This window comes from Rhodamnia argentea, chromosome 5 (assembly GCF_020921035.1).
Source record: "Rhodamnia argentea isolate NSW1041297 chromosome 5, ASM2092103v1, whole genome shotgun sequence".
Lineage (NCBI taxonomy): Eukaryota > Viridiplantae > Streptophyta > Magnoliopsida > Myrtales > Myrtaceae > Rhodamnia > Rhodamnia argentea.
Window position 1 is genome coordinate 578,830 of NC_063154.1, and position 27,659 is coordinate 606,488.

The 27,659-nt window shown below is 37.1% G+C and overlaps 2 protein-coding genes across 2 annotated transcripts; one reads left to right on the plus strand and one right to left on the minus strand.

Annotated features, from left to right (window-relative positions):
* Window positions 1–5,005: 5,005 nt before the first annotated feature.
* Window positions 5,006–6,916, minus strand: LOC115753109 (premnaspirodiene oxygenase-like). The gene is made up of 2 exons (XM_030691614.2): window positions 5,976–6,916; window positions 5,006–5,780 (listed from the first exon to the last, which is right to left on the minus strand). Exons 1-2 carry the CDS (start codon window positions 6,852–6,854, stop codon window positions 5,160–5,162), a joined length of 1,500 nt encoding a protein of 499 aa, XP_030547474.1. The 5' UTR covers window positions 6,855–6,916; the 3' UTR covers window positions 5,006–5,159.
* A 7,813-nt stretch (window positions 6,917–14,729) lies between these two features.
* Window positions 14,730–21,797, plus strand: LOC115753089 (cycloartenol synthase 2-like). Its single transcript, XM_048279528.1, has 18 exons — window positions 14,730–14,958; window positions 15,574–15,729; window positions 15,811–15,900; window positions 17,162–17,359; window positions 17,544–17,628; window positions 17,961–18,127; window positions 18,303–18,491; window positions 18,594–18,707; window positions 18,816–18,938; window positions 19,042–19,164; window positions 19,372–19,470; window positions 19,733–19,789; window positions 19,877–19,923; window positions 20,146–20,289; window positions 20,556–20,733; window positions 20,970–21,050; window positions 21,132–21,215; window positions 21,490–21,797. Exons 1-18 carry the CDS (start codon window positions 14,734–14,736, stop codon window positions 21,613–21,615), a joined length of 2,286 nt encoding a protein of 761 aa, XP_048135485.1. The 5' UTR covers window positions 14,730–14,733; the 3' UTR covers window positions 21,616–21,797.
* The last annotated feature ends 5,862 nt before the right edge of the window (window positions 21,798–27,659 follow it).

The following is a 27,659-nucleotide window of genomic DNA, read 5'->3' on the forward strand; positions in this document are numbered from 1 at the left end:
AAGTGTCAACTTGCGAATTTCGATTAAGTGACTTGAACTCGTATTACAACAATTAGGTGCCAAGAGAAGAATGGCATGGTCAGTATATAGGCTAGGAAGCAAAGACACTTTTCGACATGCGACCGACACATGGTCAACGCTCCGGACACGCCAATGACATGCAAATCCAGCATCCCTATACACGATTTCGACCACACGAGATCAATTTTAAGCATTTTCAATAAATTAGAGATCATACGTAAATATGTCAAATATGTATATATACAATATATTTATATATTTAAATTATGTACCCAGCCATCCTAAAATTAATATAAACAGTCAATCCCAAAAAATCTTATCCCGAATACCTAACAGAGGAAGAAGAAGAGGAAGAAGAAGAAGAAGAGGAAGAAGAAGTTCACCGTTGATATTTTTATGTATACATGATAATTTATCACCTATATATAAAAACAAACATTTAATATATTACGTGTCGTGTCGTATCGCACGTCACATGTCGATGTCAGTGCTACTTAGTATATAGGAACCACATCCTTATTGGATTTACACTATACTTTACACAAGAAAATTCAAAATTTCTAACTACCTTGTTCTCATTAGTGAAGATGACCAACCGTTGAACACGTTGGTTGATTTACCACCTAATGTGGAGAGGTGGGAAAAATATAAATTTTGAGATTTAGATTGTTCCCTTTATCTTTATCAAAATTGCATATACTTAGTATACATATTTATCTCTTAGTTTCTTTCATACTTGGGCTGAGATGTAAGTACAATTTCATTCTCCATTTTAAATAATGATACATATATTGAGTAGGTCGATTAGTTTGTTGCTCGATTCAAGAAGGCTAAAAATTGATATCTTACTTCACTCTCGGAGATAGAATTACAAAACTTGGCTCTCAATAAATTGAAATTCAATCTTCGAGAAAATTTTTTTATTTTTTTTTTATTTTGTTCAGGCAATCTTAGAGAAAAGTGCAAAAGCCAAAATTCTGGCGATTTACTCCAATTGGCAACGAGAACCTCTACGTATGAGTAATTACTTAAGAATAGAGATAGAGGATCATATGAAAAATTTACCCAAAACGTGCCTTTCGTGGAAAAATATGAGCCATATGAAAAATCAAATTTGATGATAACAATGGGGCACATGATGAATTTTAATTATCTAATTTAAAATAATTGAATGGTCCATGAATCATTCAATTCTTTTAAAAGAGGCATTCTTTGCACCAAAAAATGATCAATTTTTTGTACTGTTATTAACGTGTGATAGACTTAGTCGATGAGAGCAAAATTTATCATTAATGACCAAATTATCAACCACTTGAAGAATCGATAGCTTGAAGGAATCGACAAACGGTGGAGTCGACAATTTCGGATGCAACCGTAAAAGAAATAACTATTAACGTAGCGGAATAAAACAATTGTCAAGATAGTGGAGTCAATGCAACCGTCGATGTTACCATTCGATAACTATTTGTAATCTAGTTTGTAATTTATGTTTATAAGCTCCCTTTGTAACTTCCCTTTATAACCTCCGTTGATAACCGTCGATTGTATATTTTAAAGAGTCACATTGTACTCTTCGGAGATGCCCGCAAAAATCAATCAAATTTACTATCTTTCAATATCTTTACTTCCATGCATTGTAATTTTATTTTCCAAACTCATGTGTCAATTAATCTATGGCGTGTTTCCTAGCTGTAGTATTCATATTTGCATTATCAATTAAATTCTAGGGATTATCTTTATCTTGGATGTTGTGTCGTCTCTTGAAATCCGACGTAATATCTTAATGTTTTCATGTTTTTTGTCGTCGTTTGAATTCCAGCATAGCTTGTTGTCTAGTCCTGCTGTGAAGTTTGTATTTTACAAGTTTTGTGGCCGATTAAATTCGCCACAACTTGTGTTTGTGTAGTCCTGTTAAAATTCAAGTAGTTGATTCCTGCTCTCATGTGATATGTCCCATCCATAGTTTTTGCATAATCTATCTTCTTTAATTAAAAAATCGAAGCGTGACTTTCAGCGAAGGATATTTTGCTGTGGACGAAACAGGAATTGAACTTGATTTTCTTTTTATGGTGTTTACTAAAGTCCACCTCTCCGCTACTGATTTTATGTATTCAGTCAATTTTGTAAATGCTTCGACTGCATCATCAATAAAAGCTAAATGTTTGGTGGCGGCCGGGCTAAGATATTGAGGTTAAACCCGCGGAGGTTGAGCTGTTCTTGCCAATTTTTTTTTTTTCCTTTGCTATTAGGTGGCAACTATATACATGTGACCAGCTACTATTGATTCCACGCAATTTTATGGGTGTACATAAACCGTCGGCGATTTCTAGTGATTAGTTAAAAGTCTAGTAGATCGACGGTGATTATGATATTTCCCTAAACTTCTCATTAGTGATGGTCAATGGACTTAGCTTTCAGTGCCAAAGCTGACCTCACATCATAGTTGATTAAATAGCTAACTGCAGGCATGGGAAAGGAACGACTGGTCAAATTCAAAGCCCGAATGCGTACATGCTTGCGATGGTATGTCCCTAATTTTCAGAATCAAATTAAATATTTTAATGCTTCCGGGGGTAGGGATACAAATGTGGGCAAAGTACCAAATTAAGTATTTTAATGCTTTCAACGCTGACATGAATGCCAGCCGAGACCGTTCGTCCGCCACATAATATTTTAAATTTTTATTTTATTTTTCTATTATTATTTTATCTTCTTCTTCTTCTTCTTCTTCTTCTTCTTCTTCTTCTTCTTCTGGCCATGGTTAGAGGCGACGGCCGGCCTTGTCGACCTCAGGCAAAGGTCGCCCCCCTAGCCACCGACAAGGCTCGGACTTGCCTTGTTTGCCAGTATCAGATGCCCGAGGATGAAGGAGCCACCACGAGGGAAAGATGGGAGGACGTTGACGATGAAGGCGATGGAGGAGAGGGGAGGGACATTTGGTATTAGCTTCTCGGTCACTAGACGAAACAGTTCAAGTAAGATTATTTGTCATCATGGTCAACTCCATTCTTCACCATTGCCGGACAGAGGAAGGAGAAGACGGAAGGAGAAGAAAAGAAAGAAAATAAAAAAAAATTTAAAATATTTAAAAATGTTATTAAAATACTATGTCGCTGCACGGCCGACATCCATGTTAGTATCGGCCGACCAAAATTGGCAAGATGGATTGAATTGACACAATTACAAAATGTTTAAGACTGAATTGACAAAAAAAAAAGTTTAGGACTAAATTGACACAATTACAATATGTTAGGACTTTTTTGGTAATTTTCCCTAGAAATGATTCTTCAGCTTTGTCAAATAGAGCGATGTGGTTCTTGAATTTTTTTAACTTAATTCAATATGGTTTTTGAACTTTATTCTAATGTGCAATGTTGTCTTTGAACTTTTAATTTATTCAATATGGCCCCTAAACTTTTTGTTTATATTATAGTCTCTAAATTATATTAAATTATTCAATATCCTTGAACTTAAATTAATAAAAAGACAACATTGAACATTTTCATATAGTCAATTGAACAAAATTAAAGTTCAGGAGCGATATTGCACTTTGAGTCATAGTTCATGGACCATATCTGTCATTTTCCCTTGTTGTTGTGGTGACTAGGACAAGTGTTGAAGGGCTTTGATTTACAATGCCCGCTTATCAATGTCAACGAGAAGACCTGTCACAATAAGTTCAGCTTCCTTTTAAAATACAAAAAAAAGGGCAACGAAAATAAACGGAAAATTGAAATAGACGTGAATTATAGGCGTATCGTTCAGTATGAAGCTCACTGGGATGGTAACGGTCGACGGCAAGCATAATTCTTGGAATTATAAACAAACAAAACATAAAAAAAGAAAAAAAAATGATGCGCTCAGGTCAACGGTCGAACGTTCTCTGTATTTGGACCAGGAGGCTTCTTCAACTACAACATAATCTGCAAGCTAATTTACAATGTTCGCAATCCCAACTCTACGTACTCATCATTTCATTTGAAATATTCGGTAAATGATCACAATGATTCCAATGTATCGCGGCTATATACAAGAGCAAATCCTTCCTTCCTTAGTATCAACCTCAACTATTTGTCAAAACCAAAATCATGCTAACTACTTCAAGTAAATTGCAATTGCATGCCAAAATTCTTGGGCATTGTAGTTTGACAAGATGAGAGATCCATACGATCTCTTGAATCTAAAGGTGTTTTTGGTAGCTCCGACGAGAGCACAATCAGGACACAAAATGTATCATCCTGCGTCAGGCTGGATAAACTAGCATATACCCAAAGAAACCTCGGATGAAATTCTCGCAACTAGATTGGATAACAAAAATTCGTAGGAAATTAACAAGAGGTATTTTGTTCAATAATAAGAACTAGCGTAGCCACCCTGTCTTGCTGTCATCCGTTGTGCCGCGGTCGCTTGATATTTCTCTGCCCCTCTTTCCAATTTAGTCAGGTCCCCATCAGATTGATCTTTATATATGGAAACTTCGTAAATTATTCTTGTATTCTTCAGAGTTTGATGTGATTCAAAGATGCAAACAAGCAAAGGGAAATCCCTGCAGGTTTATGATTTCTTCCGCCCACTGGACAACTTAAACCTCGATGCATCACTATATGAAATTTCAATAGGTCATACACAAATACCACGAATAAATTAGTCCATTAATCCATATAGATCGACATTTATGTGGATGGAAGGTTGAGATTTCCTCCCAAAGTCAAATAGATCGACATTGATGAAGGCAATTGACAAGAGCCAATTCGTATGATCCTTCGCGTGCTCTTTAGACCACGCAACATTTTCTCAACCGATAAACAAAAATATTACCATAAATGAGAAAGCTCAAATAAACGAAGAAATTTCGGACCCAAGCGTGAAATTGAGAAGTAACAGTAAAGAAGATCAAATATGCACGGGAGGGGTATTTAGAGTGTTTCGACTTCATTTTGGAAGTGTTGCTTGAACTCTAAGGACTGTGAAGGAGGAAAACGACCAAAAGAAATCTCACATGGCTGTATACAACGTTTACATAAGCATAGAAGTTGCACCGACAAGGAAAATGACCAAAAGAAAACTCACGTGGCCGCATACAACGTTTACATGGGCATGTAACTTCACACTGCTTTCTTTAATGCAACATATTCTTTTCAAGCTGCAACAGTTGGAACATAGGGAATGGCAATCACATTTAAACTGTTCATCCTCGTGACTGTTCCTGCAAAGGTTTCGGTCATGTCAAGTTTTTCCATGGCTTCTCCATTTGGCAATTTCCAGTCAAAATGATATAGCAATGATGCTAGTATAACTTCAATATTTGCATTGGCTAACGCAATGCCAGGACATGCCCTCCTTCCGGATCCAAATGGGAGAAGCTCGAAGTTTGTCCCTATAACATCCATCGGCGATTCGAGAAACCTCTCCGGTTCAAACTTCTCAGGATCTGGCCAATGACGTGGATCTCTTCCTATCGCCATTACATTAGTAAGGATTCTTGAGCCCACCGGTATTTTGTAACCGTTGATTTCACGTTCTTCAGTTGCTTCTCTGGGAATCAAAGGAACTGGAGGGTGTAGCCTAAAAGATTCTTTAATGATTGAAGACAAGTACCTGAGTTTATTGAGGTCTGATTCTTCTACGCAACCCTTTTCTTTTAGGACTTCTCTCACCTCAGCTTGTGCCTTGGCCATCACTTTCGGATTTCGGATTAATTCTGACATTGCCCATTCAATAAGCGTTGAGGTAGTGATGCTCCCGGCAACAAATAAGTCCTACAATTTGCAGTTTGTGAATTGACTTGTTAGTAAAGTTCAAGAAAGTTCAGCTTTGAATGTTTACTAGAGTGAAGTGAAAAAACTTTCCAATTCTTAGACAACCCCTTTATGTATTGGTCAGAGGTCACCACTGAATAGACTAATCTTAGTTTACTAATCAAGCTGTCCTAGAATACATCAATGCGTACATACCATAATGATGCCTTTGATCTTCCTGGCCGTCAGATTCAAGCCAAGCTCATTGCCCTCCCGGAGTCTAAAGAGGACATCAAGTATGTCTTCTCTTCCAAGTCTATCATCCTTGCCTCTCAAGGATTGTTCTCTTCTCATGATCTCCCGGTCATGGAGAATGCTATCGAGAATGCTATCAAGATTTCTTTGCAACATCCTAAACTTGGAATTCATTCCGGTCATGTCCGGTAGAAATTTGAGAGAGGGGAAAACATCCGCCACGCTAAAGCCCCCGGTAAAAGTTATCGCCTCTTCGACTGCCGAAATGAATTCCTCTTGTTGTTTGCAGTTCTGGCCGATGGCTGCCTTGGAGACTATGCTATTTGTGAAAGCATGGATCTTATTGCTGAGATCGAAAGGCGAACTGGACAATGAGCGTATGTAGTCGATGAGACTACTCGTTTCCTCTTCTCTTATTGATTTGAAAGATCGAACACGCTGACTGCTGAGGAATTCCGTAACGTAAATCTTGCGCAATTGTCTCCACTCTTCTCCGTATGGATAGAAGATTGGACTCGGGAAAATGCTCATCTCTGTATATGAGAATGATGGTCGCTGTGCGAACGCGAGCTCCTGGGTCTTGAAAACTTCTTCGGCTAAGTCGGGACTAGAAATAGCCACGAGCGAGATCTGGCCAAGTTGAAGATGGAAAATGGGTCCATATGTTTTGGCAAGGTCTCTCAGGCGATGGTGAGGTAGTGCGCCGATCATTTGGTGCAAATTCCCGATGAGCGGCAGTTTTTTCGGCCCGGGTGGGAGATGCTTCAGCTTTGAACTCCTCTTGGAAAACTTGATGAGGAAGAAGAGGAAGAGGAGAGAAGAAAGGATGAGAAGAAGCATTGTGGGAGACTTTGAAAAAAGCTCTTGGGTTGGTGGCTTTTGTGGGGCGAGAGGTGGTGCTTACCCTCTTGGCCAGATCTTATATTGTTTAGACATTGAGGGACGAAGAACGAGGTCGAAAGTAACGTGTAAATTATGAATTTGTCCGCCTGTAGTTATCTATAATTTTTGTGTGGTCTTTAGGAATTTTAGCTATATTCACGAATTTAATGATTCTTTTTTTTTTTTTTTTAAGTTTGAGGTCGAACGTGACGTGTCCATTAGGTATGCTTCGAGCTCCTAGCAAAAATAAGTGGGTAGTTACAAAATCTAAATTAATAAAATGGGTGGGTACAAGTTGGAAACATTAAATGACCAGGGTATGACTCAAAAATTGGTATTCTACCTTCATCATTTTGTGAGGAAATTCATACAAATTGGCAAGTGCATATTGTCCAGTGTAAGCCAATTTTGTCATTATTCAAACGATTATATATTAATATAGTCAACTCACCACGGGCATGGCATGTTTGGTGAGAATCGAACCCCTTTCGGTAGTCAGGGGTTCGAAACTCTCCCAACACGTTTCTCGGACTTAAGTGAGGGGCTCCTCTTGGTGGGCTGCGGGGCCAGCCTCCCTCCGGTATAGTCGCCAGTCGAAAAGGGCTTTCGCCCTGCCCAAAGGGTGGCTGGTGAGTTAGCTCGATTACGATTGGCGGATCTTGAATATATAAAAAAAATATATAGTCGAGTAAATTTGATGTGATCTAAGCGAGCAAGATCAACAAACGTAATGACACCATAACTAATTATTAAATAGTAACAGAAAGAACATCTCCATGAATTGTTATTGAAAATGAAAACTTAGTTAAATCTATATCGTTATGAAAAAAAATGGTTATGTTCTGATTAGTTTTGTATTGTTGACTAACCTATTATGTGCTCTCACCTCGTCAAAAAGAGTGAAAAAACTGTTCCCAACTTGCATTGAGTAATTACATTTTTTCTATGTTTGGCTTCGGGTGAGCGTGCGTTGCCTCTAGTTTTTTGATTAAGCAAAACCCAATGGACACTTCAAATTCCAACCTCAGACCCTTACAAAAAAAAAGTCCATAAGTGACCCATGCATATGTTTGAAATACTCTATAATGGTACATATTTATAGATAGCTGTATATGTACAAAATTGTAATTTACGGTAATTAAAAAGATTAGCGAGGTTTCAACCTCTTATTTTCTGAAATTGAAATTTGAAATAATTGTCAAGTACTCCAGAAATCTCGTTAAGGCAAAATGATATGCCAATAACGGTTTATCCGGCGTGTTTTGGCCGACTTTTCTTTTACTTTTGTTGTAGCTTTCATTTGAAGTATGCTTCGCTGGTTTAGCCCACTTGCAATCAGCATATTTTCAGCAATAGAAAGGGGGCATTATTTTTTCCCTCGAGAAAACGACACTTTTAAATGAGAAATAAAGAGCATTTTTGTAAGATTTAATGGGACCACAGCCAATCGCTCTAAAAGCTTAAGCTTATAGAAGAAGATGTGGTTTAATATTTATATATTCCAACACTCCCCCTCACACTTAGTCTGGTCTTTTTTTGACTACTAAGCGTGGAAATATTCATTTGGGGAGGCAAATAGGAGCTTGGAAAGATTTGAACTCGGGACCACCCGCTCCGATACCATGTAAGATTTGATGGGACCACAGCCAACTGCTCTAAAAGCTTAAGCTTATAGAAGAAGATGTGGTTTAATATTTATATATTCCAACAATTTTAGCCTTTAGAGTTTCCATATGAGTTTGAGCGCGTCTCTATCTTTGAAGAATCTAATATAAATAGCTGAATATTAAAACAATGATGTGGGCTAGGCTTGCACTTCTGTTGGTCGGAACGTAAGATTTAAGTTTCTTTTTTATTGTAGCTGGTTGGAATTATTCAGATCCTAAGCTCAACTTGCCGCTACTGATTTTATATATTTAGTCAATGTTGAAAAACCAATGCTCACTCTTTCTTTGTTTGCAAATTTGGAAATGTTTCATCCAACCTCATTATTCCTTCAAGTGACGACTGAAGAAACGTGCTTTTGACCTTTGGGAAGTATTTCTTTATTAGTTTAAGAAAACAAGTCTCGTGTGAATTATGATGTCCACTTAAATTAACTATGTGTTGAAAATGGATATCATTTCAGATTTTGCGTTGGCATGTAGTCGTTTTGAACTATTTAAAAATCTACAGTCTTCCATGGCGGCGCACATGAGTAATATAGTTCCCAGTTTAATTGTTTTTCAAATGATGAGAAACATAAAAAATTGTGATGGTGTTACTTTAACCTATTTCAATGCTTCAGCTGACCCGACATAATATGTTACTTAAATCCGCATAAGATGATGTGATGGTGTCGAGCAGTCAAATTTTATTTCTCGCATTCTCTGAACCTGAACGAGGAACTTCTAGGATAGTTTGACATTTGACTTGCAATATTGCTTTTCTGAAGTATCTAACACTAACAATGATTTGATTTGTAGGCGAGAAACCCGGGCCGGCCGTATAATGATGTGCGAATCTCCCGGTTGTATGTTTTTTTAGCTTTCCATGCAATATTACCAAACAAGCCCAACCAAACCCAAGAAAGAAAATCAAGTTAAATTCCCGGACTTGCCCACATTAGTTGGCTGTTCACCCTTCTATGATCTCAGTAGATTTAGATCTTCTCAGACTAATGCTTATAATCTAAAGACCCGTTTCTCTCTCACCTTAGTTTATTATCAATTGTTAGCAAGTGTTACTTCAAACTAATAAACTTATGCAGTACCTCGATATGACATGAGCGTGAAAGGGATTTAAGAATTAGTTTATACAGGACGTGTCTGCTTCGCACATATATATATATATATATATATATATATATTATTTTGTGATAAGAAAACCGTCTAAAGCTAAATACAAAAATTAACATATAAAAGAAAATTCACGTTGAATTTCCAAACATGCCAAATCAACTTGTCATTATACCCCACCCAGATCTTCTTCACATGTACAGTGGCTTAAAAGTGCCACGTGGCTTTTTAGGTGAAAAAATTATTGTGTACATTCAAAGCATTTGATCGAGCCCACTCCATCTCGGTCATTGGATAGCGGGAATCTCACATGAGATACACGCGATTTAATGGTCGAGATGGGATGAGCTTACATGTATCTCATGAGGTAGAGTGTCATGTTTATCATGTGGTGAGCATTCACGAGTCTCTACGTGGACCATGTGTTTCCCACGAATCTCCAAAAATGCCATTGATGGGAAAATCAATTTGGAGACTTTTACTTTCCTAATTTTGATTTCATGCGTGAAAGTCCTAAAAATGGTTAGACAAACTCTAAGTGTCAGTAGCTACCTCTCTGTATAGACACTCGGGCTAGAAATTCTCTACAAAGACTACAATGATGCATAGATTATCACCGATAAAAAGGAACTAAGGAAATCGTAATTTTTAATGTCCCTCAAAAGTTCTATACCATCACAAAAAATAATAAATCTAGAAATATACTCGTTTTCATGCACCCAAGCTGAATTATCTAAAGCTTGAATATTTAGTAAATTTGTGGTCCGTGAACGAACTAGTTGAGAGTGATTTTCTGAAGCGAACGCTTGGACAAAATGTGGTTTCTAACAAACTTTTGGAGTCAAAGATGGTGCAGGAATGAACTTGAATACAAATCGAATAGGCAGAGTATTGCTGAGTTTTTTAAATGGGCAATTTGTGACATGCCATGTCTCACATCAATTGGGCCATTATTAAAGAGGAACTCCGTTTCTTCTATTGTTGAAAATTGGGGTCAGCATATTTTCAGCAATAGAAAGGAGGTATTATTTTTTCCGTCGAGAAAACAGCACTTTTCATCTCTGGCTTTGCAAGGAAGATTCGAGCTCCATCCGCCAGTGTAGCAGAAACCCTAGCCATGCGGATTGGGTTGAAGCACCTTTTGCAAGTACGAAAGGAAAGACGTATCTCACCGTCCCACAAGTTGAGATAGAGTCAGATTGTTTATCAGTGCAGAGCTCCGATAGACCAACTTGGACAAGCTGTACTAGCTCATTGTTCTCGGTCCGCAAACCAAGCCACCGACTGGGTGGCCAAGGCCCAAAGTACTCATTCTCTTAACCCGAATTGGCTTTTTAAGCCCCCTCAACAGCTTTGGTCTTTGTTATGTATGGATTGTGGCGACTCTAATGTATTTCCTTTACGTTGATGAATGAAAGTAGCACATTTTCGTAGAGAGAGAGAGAGAGAGAGAGAGGGCATTTTAGCCTTTAGAGTTTCTACATGAGTTTGAGCGCGTCTCTATCTTTGAAGAATCTAAGATAAACTGAAAGATGAACATTAAAACAATGATGTAGGCTAGGCTTACACTTCTGTTGGTTGGAATGCAAGATTTAATTTGCTTTGTATTGGAGTTGGTTGGAATTATTCAGGTCCTAAATTTCAACTTTCCGCTACTGTTTTTATATACCTAGTCGATGTTGAACAACCAATGCTCACTCTTTCTATGTTTGTTAATTTCTAAAAGCAAATTTCTATGTGTTACATCAAAACTCATTATTAAAACAATCAACTTCACATCTATGATTTCTTTATTCGTCACTACATACTCACATATTCAATCATTTGGAATAATAATATTGTGGTACGTCACCTATGAATCTTTTGATTGGACTGTGGTGAAACGTCACAAAATATATTGATTGGTAAGAAGATTTCAAATCGATCGGCCAGCAACTGCGTAGTACCCTTCTGTAGGCGGGTTTTGTCTTTACTCAATGGATGCACTTGATGTGATCTAAGCGATTAAGATTCACAAGCAACCCATCCAGAGGGTAACCTTCTATGATTCCGAGCCCAAAAAGTCAGATTCCTTTTTTTTTTTTTTTTCTTTCTTCTTCTTCTTCTTTTTCGGGTAACTTCCTGATAAACTACCAACACTCAAGTCCTGATTTGAGAATCCGTGAGGCCTATGTCAAAGACAAGTACAATGCTCAATTCCAGAGTTGTTAGTCTATCGGTATCCTCTGATGCCATACAAATTGACAACTTTTGATTTATAATACACGGCCGTCATCGTTTATATCAAACTTCAAATACTCCTGATTTGATAGTCCAGATAATCGACAACCCTTGAAGTCAGAGTTCAATGGTGGCGGGTCTTCCTTAGAAAAAAAAAAAACTTTATGCATAAGCGGAAAATGAATGATGTGAAAATAATTTCCTAACAATGATCGATTGTATCGCTTACAAAAGAATAAATAAAAAAATATTTTCATTGTCCAAGAAAATATCTAGACATATGTTATTGTCGATAATAAAATTATTTTTTATTGACTAATGATTTCAAGCTCAGATGCCAAATTTGCATATACACCAATATTCACGTCCCCTTTACCTCCTCATTTCCTTTCCTTTTTCATTTGTTTTAAAAGAAGCTGACTTTGCAGCGACAAGTCGTCGCCATTGCTTGTCCAACTGCGCACAGTTAGCTCGCTCCCCAAGCAAATAGTTAGAAGCTTAAAAGCCACAGTTCGTACCTTGAACTTCGATTCCCAAATCAAATGGCAACTCTCCTAAACATGTAAGTTATCAATTTCAGCAATAAATTACAAATTGCACCCTTTCGATTGAGTACTCATGTAAATTACATGACTTCACCGGTAAGAGTTTTTAGCTAATGATTCACTTTTAAACAGCTTGTTAATGTACCCATGAGACAAGCAAGTTGCTTATTTCATGAGTAGAATACTAATTTCCATGTTATTTTGAAAATAGAGAAAATCTTTACTTTGTTAGCAACTAACTCGCAAATGGACCTATATTGGTAAGTTAATCACTTTATTGTAAGTTACTAATTCCATTCGTAATTTTTTTTTACAGTAAACTTCTCTAATAAATAGATAAGCTACATTCTAGTTGAAGTCGGTGTATTTTATGACATACTATCTTTTAAGCGGACCGACGGAAATAAGATATTAATTTCACCGTTGAGTTTTTGTTTTGAGTGATAAATCACTAAAAAAAAAGGGGGGTTAATGCCATGAAAAACCCCAAATTGGTACACCTGTGATAAATTTACCCCAAACTAATTTTTTTTATCACAAAAAATACCAAACTGGTACATTTGTGACAAATTTACTCCAAATTGATACACATGTGACAAATTTACCCTCCTTTAATTTCTGTAAAATTGATTTAACACTACAAAAAACTCTAACTTGGTACACATGTGACAAACAGAGAGTAAAAATCCAAAACCGATAAACCCGTCTATCGCCACATGTCATCTAACTCGGTAGTTTGATGGTAAAATTTAACGAAAATTAATGGAGGGTAAATTTGTCACATGTATACCGATTTGGGGTAAATTGACACATATGTACTAATTTGGGATTTGTTGTGGTCAAAAAATTAATTTGGGATAAATTTGTTACGGATGTACCAGTTTGGGATTTTTCGTGATATTAATGCCTAAAAAAAAATCAACAACTTAAATGGAACTTATTCAGATCTCTTCAAAATCTTGCATCGATCACTTCTCTATTAAAATAGAAGGAATTCTTTGTTTTTTTAATTTGTCTGTAATTAAGATATTGCTCGAGTGGTACCACTTCCAAGTTGCACATGCAAAGATAATGTGCAAGTGTTCCCAGCATGGAGGGATCAGGCAAAGTTGCTTTCAAAGTAATATATGGAAATTCTAAAGCAAGTTGAGGAGAGTTGAATAAAAAGGGTTGACTTGCACATGAGTTTTATAAGCGTAAAGATTTCGCGATAGAAGAAAATATCTATTATGGAATCATTTTCAAGGAAAATTGACAGTTTTCATTAGTTTGATGGTTTAGAAAAAATATTTCCTTCTTACCAAAAGAGGAAGTCATTTATTCCCAATCTAAGATTGCTGTTCTTAGTCCATGAAAAAAAATTCATAAATTTATTAGTTTTCAATCATCTAAACATCGAAATTTAGAAAATAATTTTTTGAGAACAGTTTTCCTTCAAATAAGTGGTTATTCTTGAGGGACGAAATCACTAGGACTAGTTGAAATTTCGTGTCTTGCACCAATAAAAAAAATTTGGCATACAAATTAACCAAGAGATTGGTCCTGAAAGGGTTTTCAGTCCAATAAATTTAGCTAGATGGATCGAAGAGTTGTTTTCTAAAAAAAAGGTGTGCAAATTTTTTAACCATAGTTTCTCAAAAACGGATTAGAAAATAAATAAAAAAGAAAGACATCAGTTGTTGACTTAAGCTTTCAACAAAAGTATTTTGGAAATATAAATTAAATATGGCTTTTGTTGGGTCAATGGGAATGTAGAATGATATACCTTTTTTTTATTTTTTTTTCAATTGGATTTCTTGAAGGAGCAAAAGTTAGCACGACATTATTAGCTCTATAAATGGATTCTCCCATTTCTGGCTCTGAACCCCCACAAAACTTTGGGGTCCGATTAGCCTCAAGTGATCAGCTTCAGTTCGATCCTCAGAAACGGGTTAGTTGAAGTTCTCCTTACATTTTATTGTGGCGGAATGTATTTTATACTTTGAATGTGCTTTCTAATAATACCTGAAAATCACTTTCTAGCAACTTAAACTTTTGGTAATTATGCATATTACTTAAAGTTGGTATCAGAGTTCGAACGTCCTGAACTCAACTCCTCACAAAATTCTGAGAAAGACCCTTCCCCCCTCCCAGAAAAGAATCCGGCTGTTGCTTGAGTAATTAATCAAGAATCTACACCTCACAATTATGCATGTTTGAATATGATGAGCCTCTACAAACCAAGGTCAATTAATGGCCTTCTTATGTGAAATTTCACTTCACTTTTTGCTTGAGAACGATAGAAGTTTGAGGGAAATGTGGAAGCTCAAGTTGTCAAACGGAGATGACTTGGAAGTGAGAAGCATGTATGACAGCCTTGGGAGACAATACTGGGAGTATGAATCAAACGCAGGGACACCAGATGAGTTGGCCATGATCGAAAGGATGCGCCAAGCATTCACTCAAAACCGGCATCGCGTGAAGCAAAGTTCTGATCTCCTTATGAGGCTTCAGGTAAGACTATCAGTCAATGACTCTACCGTTTCTTTTTGGGTCTCCTCCCTTTTCCTTTAATGGAGAAACTCATTGATTTCTTGATGAAAATAGAAGTGGATTCAACACAAAGATAATGAGATGTTTGCGTGAAAGATTGCGCCTAACTCCTTCAAAAGTTTAAGCTCACACTGCAATTTAGTTTATCACTTAATACTGCTGGCTCTCGCCTTTGAGTTTGGCCTAAAGGAAGTGTAATCGGCAAAAATTACGGAGCATATGGGCCACATAAGGATTGCAAGGCATTGCTTCGACATAACATAATGCAGAATAGGCATGAGAGAAATCGAATATATGAACATATTCATGCTGTCCCATTTTAATACCATGTCGATGTTTTATGGTATTTTATTCACCAGACTTAGATTGAATAAAATTTGGTATGTGTTCCATTTCTTGACATTTTGGTTTTGAGTAATGAGTCACAATGCATATGATGGATCAATAAAACCTGCCCTGATGAAGTCTAATTTGCTAAAGAAAACACAGATAGTTGTGAGGGATGGTGCTGAATGATTCGGCATTGCTGATGCTAATGCTAATGCTAATGCTAATGCTTATGGGAAATTACAGTTCGTAAAAGACAAGTCAAGAGTGGAAGAGATAGGGAAGGCGAGGGTGGACGAAGAAGAAGACATAAGCGAGAAAGCAGTGGTGAATACATTGAAGAGGGCCATCAGGTTTTATTCATCTCTCCAAGCTGAGGATGGCCATTGGGCCGGTGATTATGGCGGTCCATTGTTTCTCCTCCCAGGCTTGGTCTGCCACTTTCCTCTTATGTCTGGTTTTAACATACCGAAACAAGTCGAGTACTGACATGTCGAATCATATGCATACCAGGTTATTGGCCTCTATGTTACGGGAGATCTGCACTCAGTTCTGTCGTCAGAACACCGTAAAGAAATGACACGATATCTATATAACCATCAGGTAAGTTTTGACCAACAATGAAGTGTTGTGACTTCATCTTCTTAATGTAGTGAAAACAGTCCTCTGAAATTAATATGTCTGGATTGATTTTCAAATATTTGAGTGATTTACCAATCTTTTCTGTATGGAAAGCAAACTACTAGTTTAAGTTATCTTACCACTATTTTTCCAATTAGGTTACCTACCAATTTTAGGTTACACGGCCTACATATGAGTGACTTACCACCTATATTTGACTAGTTTTCCAATTACCAACTTTCATTCACTTACCAATTTTTAAAATGACCATTCTTGATTTGAACGACTTACCGACGTACCTCTACAAATTACCAAATAGATTTTAGTTATCACATTTTATTTGAGTGACTTATCACCCATAACTATTTGATTGATTTCGAATTACCAATCTTGTAACAAATTTACCATCTTTTATTTACGTAACCTGCCAACTTTTAAAGTCACCAACCCGTATCAAAATAGCAATCGTAATTAAGTGTCATCCCAACTTTTCTCTAAATAAGCTACCAACTCTTTTTAGGTTACCAATTCTTTCTTCACCGACTAACTATTGTTCATTTGATTGTCACTAAGTTACCGACTTTTATTTATGTAACTTTTTAACATGTCAAAGTTGTTGACTCTTGTGTCATATTATCAATTTAATTTACGTTACATATCGATGTTTATTTGATTGTTTCCATACTAAACAATTTTTATTTTTGTAGTTCACCAATATAAGATTGGTAACTTTAAAATAGTGGGTCAAATGTGCAAATAAATTTTGGTAAATTACATGCATAAAATTTGATAAATTATTACAAATTTGGCAGTTATAAACAATAAAATAAGAGTTAGTAAGTAGTACAATTAAGAGCAGGAAACCTAACACTAATTGATATGACTTAGTCGAATAAATGTTGGGACGTAGGTCACTCAAATCAATGCCAGTTGGTAAATTTAGAAATGATTAAAATAAACATACGCAAATAAACATTGGTCACCTACCCCAAAAAGGTTCATAAGTAATTGCAGAAGTTGATAATTTGCAAACAATCAAATAAACGTGAATAAGTTATTCAAATTTTATTTGACAAATTTAGGAAGCTTGCATACTAACAGGTAACTCGGTAAAAGTTAAACTGGTTAAACAACTCGGAGCGAGCTAATAGAAAAGAAAAGGAAAATCTAGTAGTTCCAACGTTCAAGATTGTGGATGATGACGATGAATAGATGAACTGATGCTGAGGATGGAGAGTTGCAGAACGAGGATGGAGGGTGGGGAATACACATCGAAGGGGAAAGCACCATGTTCGGGACAGGGCTCTCTTATGTCACTCTCAGATTGCTCGGAGAGGACGCCAACGGCGGCGATGGCGCCGCCATGGACAGAGCGAGAGCTTGGATACTCGATCGTGGTGGAGTCACTTCCATTCCCTCCTGGGGAAAGCTGTGGCTTTCGGTTAGTCCTCACTCCTTATGTTTTGTTTTGAATCAACTCAACTCGACTAAAAAATTATAAAGTTGTCACAGTAAACAAAAACACAAAGTGGACGATTTTGATGTTCTGTCTTCAATCACTTCAATCCAGAACAAGAAAATTGGATAGCTGTCATCAGTACTTCTATATGCAATGGTATGTGCAGGTGCTGGGAGTCTACGATTGGAGTGGCAACAATCCCCTGCCTCCTGAAATGTGGCTGCTTCCTTACATTCTTCCTATTCATCCAGGTCTTCCTCAATCCCACCAACTGTTCATGGTTGCACACTGAGGAATATGTCTCTGAATATAATTCTTGTTGAAATGCTGCTAAATTTGCCTTCCCGTTGTTGTTGATCCGAGATAGATTGCCAATGTAATGTTGCGCCATAATCTTCTTATTATTCAGAGACATATTGATTCTGATTTCAAGAATGAAAAGTTTCATGTAATTCGAGATATTCAGTTGACGAATAGCTCCATTCGTCAACAAATTGTTTCATTTTCCAACTTAATGTATTTGACTGCGAGTATGAGAGCATGGACGAAAAAAAAGCATTTATGCTTGTTGCTTCTTCTATAGGACGCATGTGGTGTCATTGTCGGATGGTGTATTTGCCTATGTCTTACTTGTATGGGAAGAGATTCGTGGCTCCATTAAGTCCGCTTGTTTTATCCCTTCGAAAGGAGCTCCATGTGCAACCTTACCATCAGATATACTGGGACAACACTAGAAATTTATGTGCTAAGGTAATTCTCTTTTCTCATTTGGCAATGGTGCGACGAGTCTCTGCTTTCAGTTTCTCGTGTATTATGCATATGTAAGACACAATAGAGACGGACGTCGACATGCATAGTTCCTGCAAGGTGAGAAAACATTATAGCTGAATTATGCACAATATACTGATTTCTCATACTTGCCCAGGAAGATTTGTACTATCCTCATCCTTGGATTCAAGACATGTTTTGGAGTAGTTTGAACAAGGTTGTGGAACCGCTTCTAGCACGGTGGCCTTTCTCTAAGCTAAGACAGGCTGCTCTAAGTACTGTTATGGAGCACATCCACTATGAAGATGAAACTAGTCACTACATCTGCATTGGTCCTGTTAACAAGGTGACTCAATTACATCAATTTTGGTGACGTGAAGAACTGTGGCTTGTTGCACCATATATCCACCTTATTAAATGTAGAAATTATATTGTATGCTGGCGACAGGTGTTAAACATGGTGTGCTGTTATATAGAGAACCCAAATTCGAAAGCATACAAGCATCATCTCTCCAGAATCAAAGATTATTTATGGCTGGCTGAAGATGGAATGAAAATGCAGGTACCCATTAATATAATGTTTCGTAAACTTCTTAAACAGTTGGCTGTATAAGGCGCATTTTGAATGATGCGGCATACATAAATGCTATCAAATTGTCTGTACTAACAGGGATACAATGGCTCTCAACTGTGGGATGTTGCATTTTCCACTCAAGCTCTCCTTGCTACCAATCTTGTTGCTGAATGTGGCTCGACCCTTAAGAAGGCACATCAATTTATCAAGAACTCTCAAGTACTTGTCTGGCAGTAAACTCCTTGGTCTTTGATGACTTGCAGCAACAGTGTCTGAAGTTTTGCAAAATAGCTGACCCAAAGTTCTTTTCTTGTCATTAAAGATCAGAGCCGACAGCAGCGGAGATCTTGCCTACTGGTACCGTCACATAGGCAAGGGAGGTTGGCCCTTCTCTACTCCTGAACATGGCTGGATCATATCCGACTGCACTGCAGAAGCACTTAAAGTAATCTTCTTCATGCTTCATGTAATGATTAGAGCAAATCTCAGCGTGCAATATGCAACTGTAGTACACTTAATTAGTTATTTCAGTTCAGAAAATTTTTTGTTGTAATTTAGCATGGTGAGCTGGACTTAAAATCAAATTTTCCAATCATAGAAATTTATACAGGAAATAAATCATGTTCACCTTGGTTTTTTTATCTGTTTGCAGGCTGCATTATTATTGTCAGAAATGCATCCCAGCATTGTGGGAAATGCGATAGCAGTTGATCAACTATATGATGCTGTTAACGTGCTCTTATCCCTACAGGTACTATAATTTGAAATCAGCAAATTATCCACTTTTTTCTTTTCAGAAAATTGTTTAAAGCTGATCATGTTTCCACCCTTATATGTTAAATTTGATGAGAAGCCAAAAATAATGATTTGTTTTGGTCCTTTATCACAAAAAGTTGGTATTGTGAATCGTATTACTGGACAGTAGTTTTATGATAGTGAAAGAACTCGTGAAAGTTACATTTGGATGAGTTTTAATGCTGTACGCTGTAATTATAACACCAATCATGTGGCAGAACCAAAATGGAGGATTTGCAACATATGAGCAGACAAGATCATATCCATGGTTAGAGGTATGATTTCTCATTCGCTTCCATCTGGTTTGAACCTGCAGAGAATCCGACATGTTTTAAAGTACACATACCTTGTTTGTCATGCAGACGATCAATCCATCAGAAACATTTGGAGATATCGTCATTGATTATCCGTAAGATCATGACCCAAAACTTCAATCCTTCTATAAATTTTACTTGGAGAACTTGCTTGACAAGTAAGAAAAATAAAATACACGAGGTGAAAAAACATTTTCAAGCTCCACCGGTAAATGTTCTTCTGGCTGCACCAATACGATTTTTTTCATCAGTGTAGCATAAGATCATTCTTATCAGATTTCTTATTGTTGTTTGACTGGGAAATTTCTTCTATTTAGGTATGTGGAGTGCACTTCTGCAGCAATCCAAGGTCTTAAGGCCTTCATTAAGTTATATCCACGCCACCGAATGAAAGAAATCGAGGCCTGCATTCTAAAGGCTATTGAATACATTGAAAGCATACAGCTACCAGATGGTTCTTGGTCAGTTGCCTCCTTCAAGATGGTTATTACTTCTTTTTAGTCATTATAATCTTAGAAAAGGCCAAAAGTGGGATGGTAAAATTTCCCACATTGTCATCCATTGATGTTGATTCACCTTCAATTCTGTTGGCAAAAAAATATTATCTAAGAGTTTGGAGTCATTTCCTTACAGTTAGACTGAGGCTGATAGTGCTAACATTCCATTTAAACTTGTCTTGCAAACACCTTATGATTATATCGTCCAACTGTTTTGACAATTAAATTAGGTATGGATCTTGGGGAGTCTGTTACACCTATGGAACGTGGTTCGGCATAAATGGATTGGTTGCTGGAGGTAGAACATACCAGAGTAGCGAAAGCATAAGAAGAGCATGCGCTTTCCTACTTTCCAAACAACTTGATTCGGGTGGTTGGGGAGAGAGTTACCTCTCATCGCAGGACAAGGTGTCCACAAGAGATCAAGCTCAAAATTTTCTCCTTTCTTTATCCGGGTCTCTACATTCAGTCCTTGATAATATCTTAAATCAGAATACATTTCGATTTTGAAAGTTCAATGACATGTCAACTACATCTAATTATAACCATAATAGCATATTTTCTGTGAAGAACTATGTAATGTAGATGAAATAAGGTTTCTTTAACTAATCTTTTACAACATTTATGTTTCCATCTGGCTACAGAGTTATACAAACTTGGAAGGAAACAGAATGCACATGGTGAATACTAGTTGGGCTATGTTGGCTCTTATTGAATGTGGACAGGTACATAGACATGAGGCTTGTCCTTGATTATGCGTGAACACTAACAATTCACTTCTCATAATCCTCACAATGATTGGCTAGGGTGCGAGAGATCCAAACCCTTTGCATCGTGCAGCAAAAGAGTTGATTAATTCGCAGATGGAGAATGGCGATTTCCCACAGCAGGTATGTCGAATACTGGATGTGCAGCAGACTCATACAGTGCTATATAAACTGCCTAGATTACTACCCACGTGTGTTTGATGAGATTCTAGGGTGTTATCGTTTATGTGTCACATATTTTGACTCGAATCATTTGCACACCGCAACGGTTAGTATGATTAGTAATTTCATAAGACATGGCTGTAAGTGCCATACTACATGTGATGCCATGCTCATGAGTATCGATCGTCCAATTCCTAGCCATGTCCTCTGATTGTGAGTAATTCTTTTCTTGCAGGAGATCATAGGAGTTTTTAACAGGAACTGCATGATAACATATGCTGCTTACAGGAACATTTTTCCTATATGGGCTCTGGGGAAGTACTACAATTGTGTACTGAGACCTTCCAAAAATGTCCACTGATTTTGAGACAACAAGGCAATTGTTCAGATGACTGAACGCAATATATCTTTGTTGTGCTTGGAGAATTAAAGAAAATTACGTCAATAAAACCAAGCATGTCCTATTCATGTTAACATCTGGCCAGGGCCCTTGTTAATGGTATTGCAATATACAGAAAAACACCAGTAAAACATTCTCTGTCACTTGAGTATATTTGGGTGATCTTTCACCTCATGTTCTATTTCCGGTGGTCTTCAGCTTGCAAATGATGTGAAATGGCTGTTCCAACTATTTCTGAGGTCTTAGACAAAAGCCTCACAGTGCAGTATTCTCATCTATTTTACATATCATTTGTTCTTAGAAACCCGATCGACTTATCAGCTTCAAAAATAAATGCAGCTTTCTGTATTTCGCCGGGAGTCGCGAACTTTTCGCAAAATAATCAGATCTATATTTTAATCAGTCATAATCTGTTCTAAGTTAACATAATTGTAGTCTTAATCTACTCTATCAGGTTAACGACAAACCAAGTAATAATAAACGTATCCTGGCGCCCTCCAAGAATTCAGCCTTCTCCAGGTGTTTCAATTGGTAATCCATCGACCCCCTTTTGACCGATATCCTTGTCGACAATCGCCAACCGTATGTTGTCGTCTATCGACAACTTATTAATGGTCATCGATGCAGATACAACTTTTCTTACGCTCATCGACAATGGTTCGCGTGTTTAATAAGAGCTGTACATAATCACGTGCCTACCCATATCCACGATCTGGTCAGATTTTGGTGCGAACACATTCCAATCGTTTCTGTACACAAATGCATCTAGTCAAACCCCTATGTCGAAAATGAGGGTTCTGGGGCCTGCGATGTTTTATTCACGGATCGTGGGTTTTTTCTCGGGTCAGATTTCGGATAATGGTTAGTTGATTGATGGAGTCACATTCTTCGGGTTTTCAAATTGGGCCTCAAGTAATGATCCTTGGGCTTTGGATTTGGGCCGACACTGGTAGACCAACCGACCTTAACCAATTATCCATTGCCACAACAAAAACAAAATTCTGGAACCGTAGGCCTACGTGGCAACGATACTAAATTATGTTCTCCATCACAAGAAAAGGATGAGAAACCTGTTTGATAACGTACATAATTCTCATCCTAAAATTTTCTGATTTTGTTTTTGATAACACTTTTGAAACAAAAATAAGAATAAAAAAAAGTTGATTCTCTATCCTAGAATTACTTTTGAGAAATAAGACGAACAAAGTAAGAAGGCTCTAACTTTATTTTGCCCGCCGCTGATCACTACTAGTTAGAGAGAAAAATTAAAATAATTTTTCAGTAATAAAAACAATAATTTTTTGATAATAATAGAATAATTTAATAAAAATATTTATATTTTAGAAAAAAGGAAGAAATAACTTTTAAAAAAATTAAAAAAGTTTCTTTGTATTTGTATAGCATTCTTGACAGATTATAAGAAACAAATATGCCATGCTTTGGTTAAACATAAAAGTGTTTAAGTAATACAAGTCGGATGTATAGGTTTAGTTAAATACATAAGTGTTTAAGTGCAAATTTATGGCAAAAATTCAAGTGCAAATTGCCAATTGAGATTATGTTCTTTCTTATTGATTTTGAATGACTTTCTGCTCCACGAAATAAATAGATTAATTATGTATCATGCATGATCTGTATTCATTTTATTAATGATGCTATATAGGTTGATTTGTAGTGACAAGACATATTTATGTGATTTAAATGAAAAAATTGAGAAAAGAAATTATTCTTGAGAACAGAAATTCTATGCAGTTGCCAAATACATTTCTGCTCCACGAGTATAAATTTTGTGTAATTACCAAACGTTTCTGATTATTTAAAACTCGTCCAGGAAATAGATTTAGAAAAAAATAAATTCAGATAATAATCATTTTTTCAGATCGGAATGGTTGCCATGCAGACCCCTAACGATCACAGCAAAATCAACACTCTTGAAAAGATGATGCAAAAACCGGATCTTTTCAAAGGCCAACAGAAGAAGAAAATCATCCCTCCTAATTGCCATGGAAAAGCGCCTGCAACTCGCAAAAGGTATCGTCTTTTCCTCTTGTTAGGATTCAATTATGAGATTTGAGAATGTTGTCGTCAGCTTCTGATGTGATTCAGCATTCTTTCTTCTTCTGGGGTATGATTATGGTCTGATTATCTTACTGGGAAGAGATTCGTGAAGCCATTGAAGGTCACTAAGGACATGGAGGTGGACCGGGTAAGTGTTCACTCGCATCAGAGCTTAAATTTGTTTCGTCAATAGAATCCGCCAGCTTAATGAGGTCAATCTATTAGCTTCAATCTTGATTCATCCGTTTGTCTTGCGGTTTCCAGTCAGTGATCGGGATGTAATCAGTTGATTGCTTTGGACAAATTTGATTGTGAAGTGGTGATAATCACTTCGTTTGTTCCTCCCCTGTGGAGTTGGCAATTTTCGAAAGGTTTTGATTCGACGCAATTAGAGGTTCTGGCAGAGCGGACTGTTAGAATAGATTGATTAGAGTGTTAAGAGAAATTCGTTTCACGTCGAAAACCCCGACGCTCTGGCTCTTTCTTTTACAAGCTCCAAAGATGTCACTTGATTGCTCAAGCAGAGGTTGGAGCATCGGTTCTATTCCGCAAATTCTGTCCACCCAGAGCATATTGATATACCACCTCTGTCTTGGATCCAGCAAAGGATTGTAGCGTGTCCTTTGGGGACTCCTGTAGACATCCTAGGAAATTGAGAGGTTTTAATTTTGATACCCCTGGTTGAGGATCTCTCTAGTCGATTTGGCATGATTCGACTCTTGGCATCTCTCTTGGCCTCCAGAACCACTTTGAAATTTGGTTGGATAGCATCTGCATTCGGTTTATTGCGAGTTTACGGTCACAACTAGTGCACTCTGAGACACCATGGTTTTCCTTCTATCGTTTGATTTCTAATCACGCCTATTTGATTCTAAATTGGATATGATCGTATCCTCATCGAATCTAGTTCTTGGTATAACCTGCGAAGTTTTCTTCCTGTTGAGAAAAACCATTAATTGATTTTAAAGTTGACAAAACAATTTATAATTTCTAATATCTGAGTTATGCATTAACATACTTATTTTACAGATTGTCCATATATACATTCATTTGTTAAGGAATAATTACACAAGACTCAATCTAGTAGACGAGACTCAGATACTATCTTAAGGACCTCAGATGATGTCATAAAGCTCAATCCCTAGGGTAGTATTCTTGAATGCAACAATCAAATTATCATGAGATAATTTATATGAGATATTGAATCATCACAACGACTAACAAATTAAACTGAATTCATTCTTAAAGTTTATTAATCATAAAAATCATTCAAGAGGATGAATTAAAAAAGAAGTGTATGGCTTACCATCCAAAGAATTCTATCTTTGAAAACCCCGATCATAATTGTATGGGCATTTGATCTAACGGGAGATTCTAATTTTGGTAATCTCAATGGCTATGAAATCTTTTGTATACAATCTCGTCTAAATGTGAAATTTAGAAAGTTGTCCTCCAGAGACCTTACAATGACTAGTTTGAAGGTAGAGGAGTATAAAAGGAGAGCTCAAGACTAAAGAAAAAAGCGAGTCAAGAATCTACAATTCCAAAATTCATGAAAGGTTCACCGTCCGTCATATATTATTGATCCAAACACTGTACTAATTAGAGGTTTCTATCCAAGTGAGATAATATTAGACGAGAAGTTTATTGACTCAAGAATCGTCAACGTGTTGTAATCCAACTTATTAACTGTCAGCATCAAGAATGAATGTAGACTTGAACAAAGTCGAACCACTATAAACTTTCTATTTAAATTATCTATCTCTTAAACTCTTGTTTTTATATTTGATGGTTGAATTGTCCACAAATAGACTCCGAAGGCATCTCAGAACTTGCTCTTGATTGGACTCTGATTTAAACTCTGAGCTTGTTTCTCTTAATTCGGCACATTTTACAAAACATTTTTTCAAAATACCTATTCACTCCTCTAGGGATAAGGCTAGCCCCAACAATTGGTATTAGAGCCTGGTGCTCTCTATTTTGAAGTGTTATTACTTCTGAGTTAACCATCTTTATGGCCAACAATTTTGTTTCAACTTTTATTGAAGAAGTCTCCTTAGTTTCATGGAAAGGAGTATGTTAATTGGCAAAATAAATTCAAGCTTTTTTTTTTTTTTTCAGATTAGATAGATATTCTTATGACTAATATACATTGAAAATATTTAGGAAGTTTTTGATAGAATAATTAAATATTAAACTACTCATTCATTTAACAAGTTAAACATTTAAAACAGTTTAAAATGGTCACTCAAAATGTCACATAGTATCACAAGAGGAGATCCTGCTTAAAATTTTTTCAAGCCCCACTTGTCTCCCCGAGGCGAATTGGTAGGGATGCCGTGTGCTCGAGAATTGGGGCGTGACATCATGTCTATAATACTCTCCCTCATGGAAAGGCTAATTCGATGATGAATACCGTGGCGCACAAACCCCATGCATGTGGGCAAAAGACTTTAAGTCGCAATAGAGTTTGATCAGAAGAAAACCATTAAATGGGTGAAAGAGGAATGAGAGGAGTTAAACTCGAGCCTTCTGGATCTGATGAAACTTAAAGTTACATGCACAATAGTTGGCCTCAAAAGTTTGAACCGCGGTGCAAAACATATATATCTTTTTAATCTACAACAGCTCGAGCAAAAGGGTCTTCTCTTTCCTTTTTCCTGGCCCCCAACAACGAATCGTGGGAAACATGTTCGATGTCCAGAAGAAAGTGAAAAGGAGAATTCGACTAATCTGTTTCTGAGGATCGAACTGAAGCAGTAACTCGAGTCTAATCGAACCACAAAGTTTGGTGGGTATTCAAAAGCAGAGATGGATGAATCCTTTTATAGGGCCAGAGTCGTATAAATTTGGCCATTCAACAAAACCCGTGCATGATTCTACGTTTCCATTTGACCTCAACAAACACTATATCTGATTTCTATTCCCTGATACACAAACAAACTCCCATTCCTGTTGCCCTGCTGCTGATACTGATAGAACCAATCTGCATGGAGCCAAAAGTGAACATCTGATGTCTTCCTTTTTCTTTTTTCTTATTTCAATTCTGCTCAACTTGCTGTAGAACTCCACGAATTACGTTAAAAGCGTCTTTACGTGATCTTCCGGCACTACAAAAATGGAAGGTTTTAGCCACGAATTTAGCGACGCAAATTTTGGAATAATTCGTGGCTAATCTATTTTGCGACGAAAATTACGACGGAAAACTATTCGTGGCTAATACGGCGTCGCAAAATTTAGCGACGAAAATTTAACCATTCGTCGCCAATTTGCGACGAAATTTGTGACGAAAAAATATTCGTCGCTAATTAGCGACGATATTATTCGTCGCAAGTTACCGACTCACTTTGCGACGGAGTACGTGCGTGGCAAATTAGCGACGAAAAAATTAATGGTCGCTATTTTGCGACGGAATACGTGCGTGGCAACTTAGCAACGAAAAAGTTATTGGTCGCTAATTTAGCGACGAATTATAACAAATTAGTGACCAACAGTTCAGCGACGAACTTTGCAACGTAAATGTTCCATGGCAAATTAGCGACGAACACATGTTTCGCAATGTGGCGACGAACTTTGCCACGAAGCTTTTTCAGTAGCAAATAATAGGTTTGCGACGAACAGTTTTCCGTAGCAAAGTAGCGACGAACTTGGTCGTCGAAAAGTTCGGCGACGAAGTTGACGACGAATTATTTTCATCGGTAATTACGTTTCGCTGCCTTTTCGTCACTAAAGCGACATTACTGTTCAAATATTTAGCGACGATATTGGAAATATTCGTCGCTAAATTGCGACGAAAATTGGAGGACGTCGCTGTATTCGTGGTCGAATCTGGGGCACTTGCGTGGGAAAGTTTTGTGGGTAAAATGATTTGTGACGAAAATAGCAACGAAGTGGCTGAAATTAGTGACGACATTATTCTTTTTTGCGACGATTTTTTATTATTATTT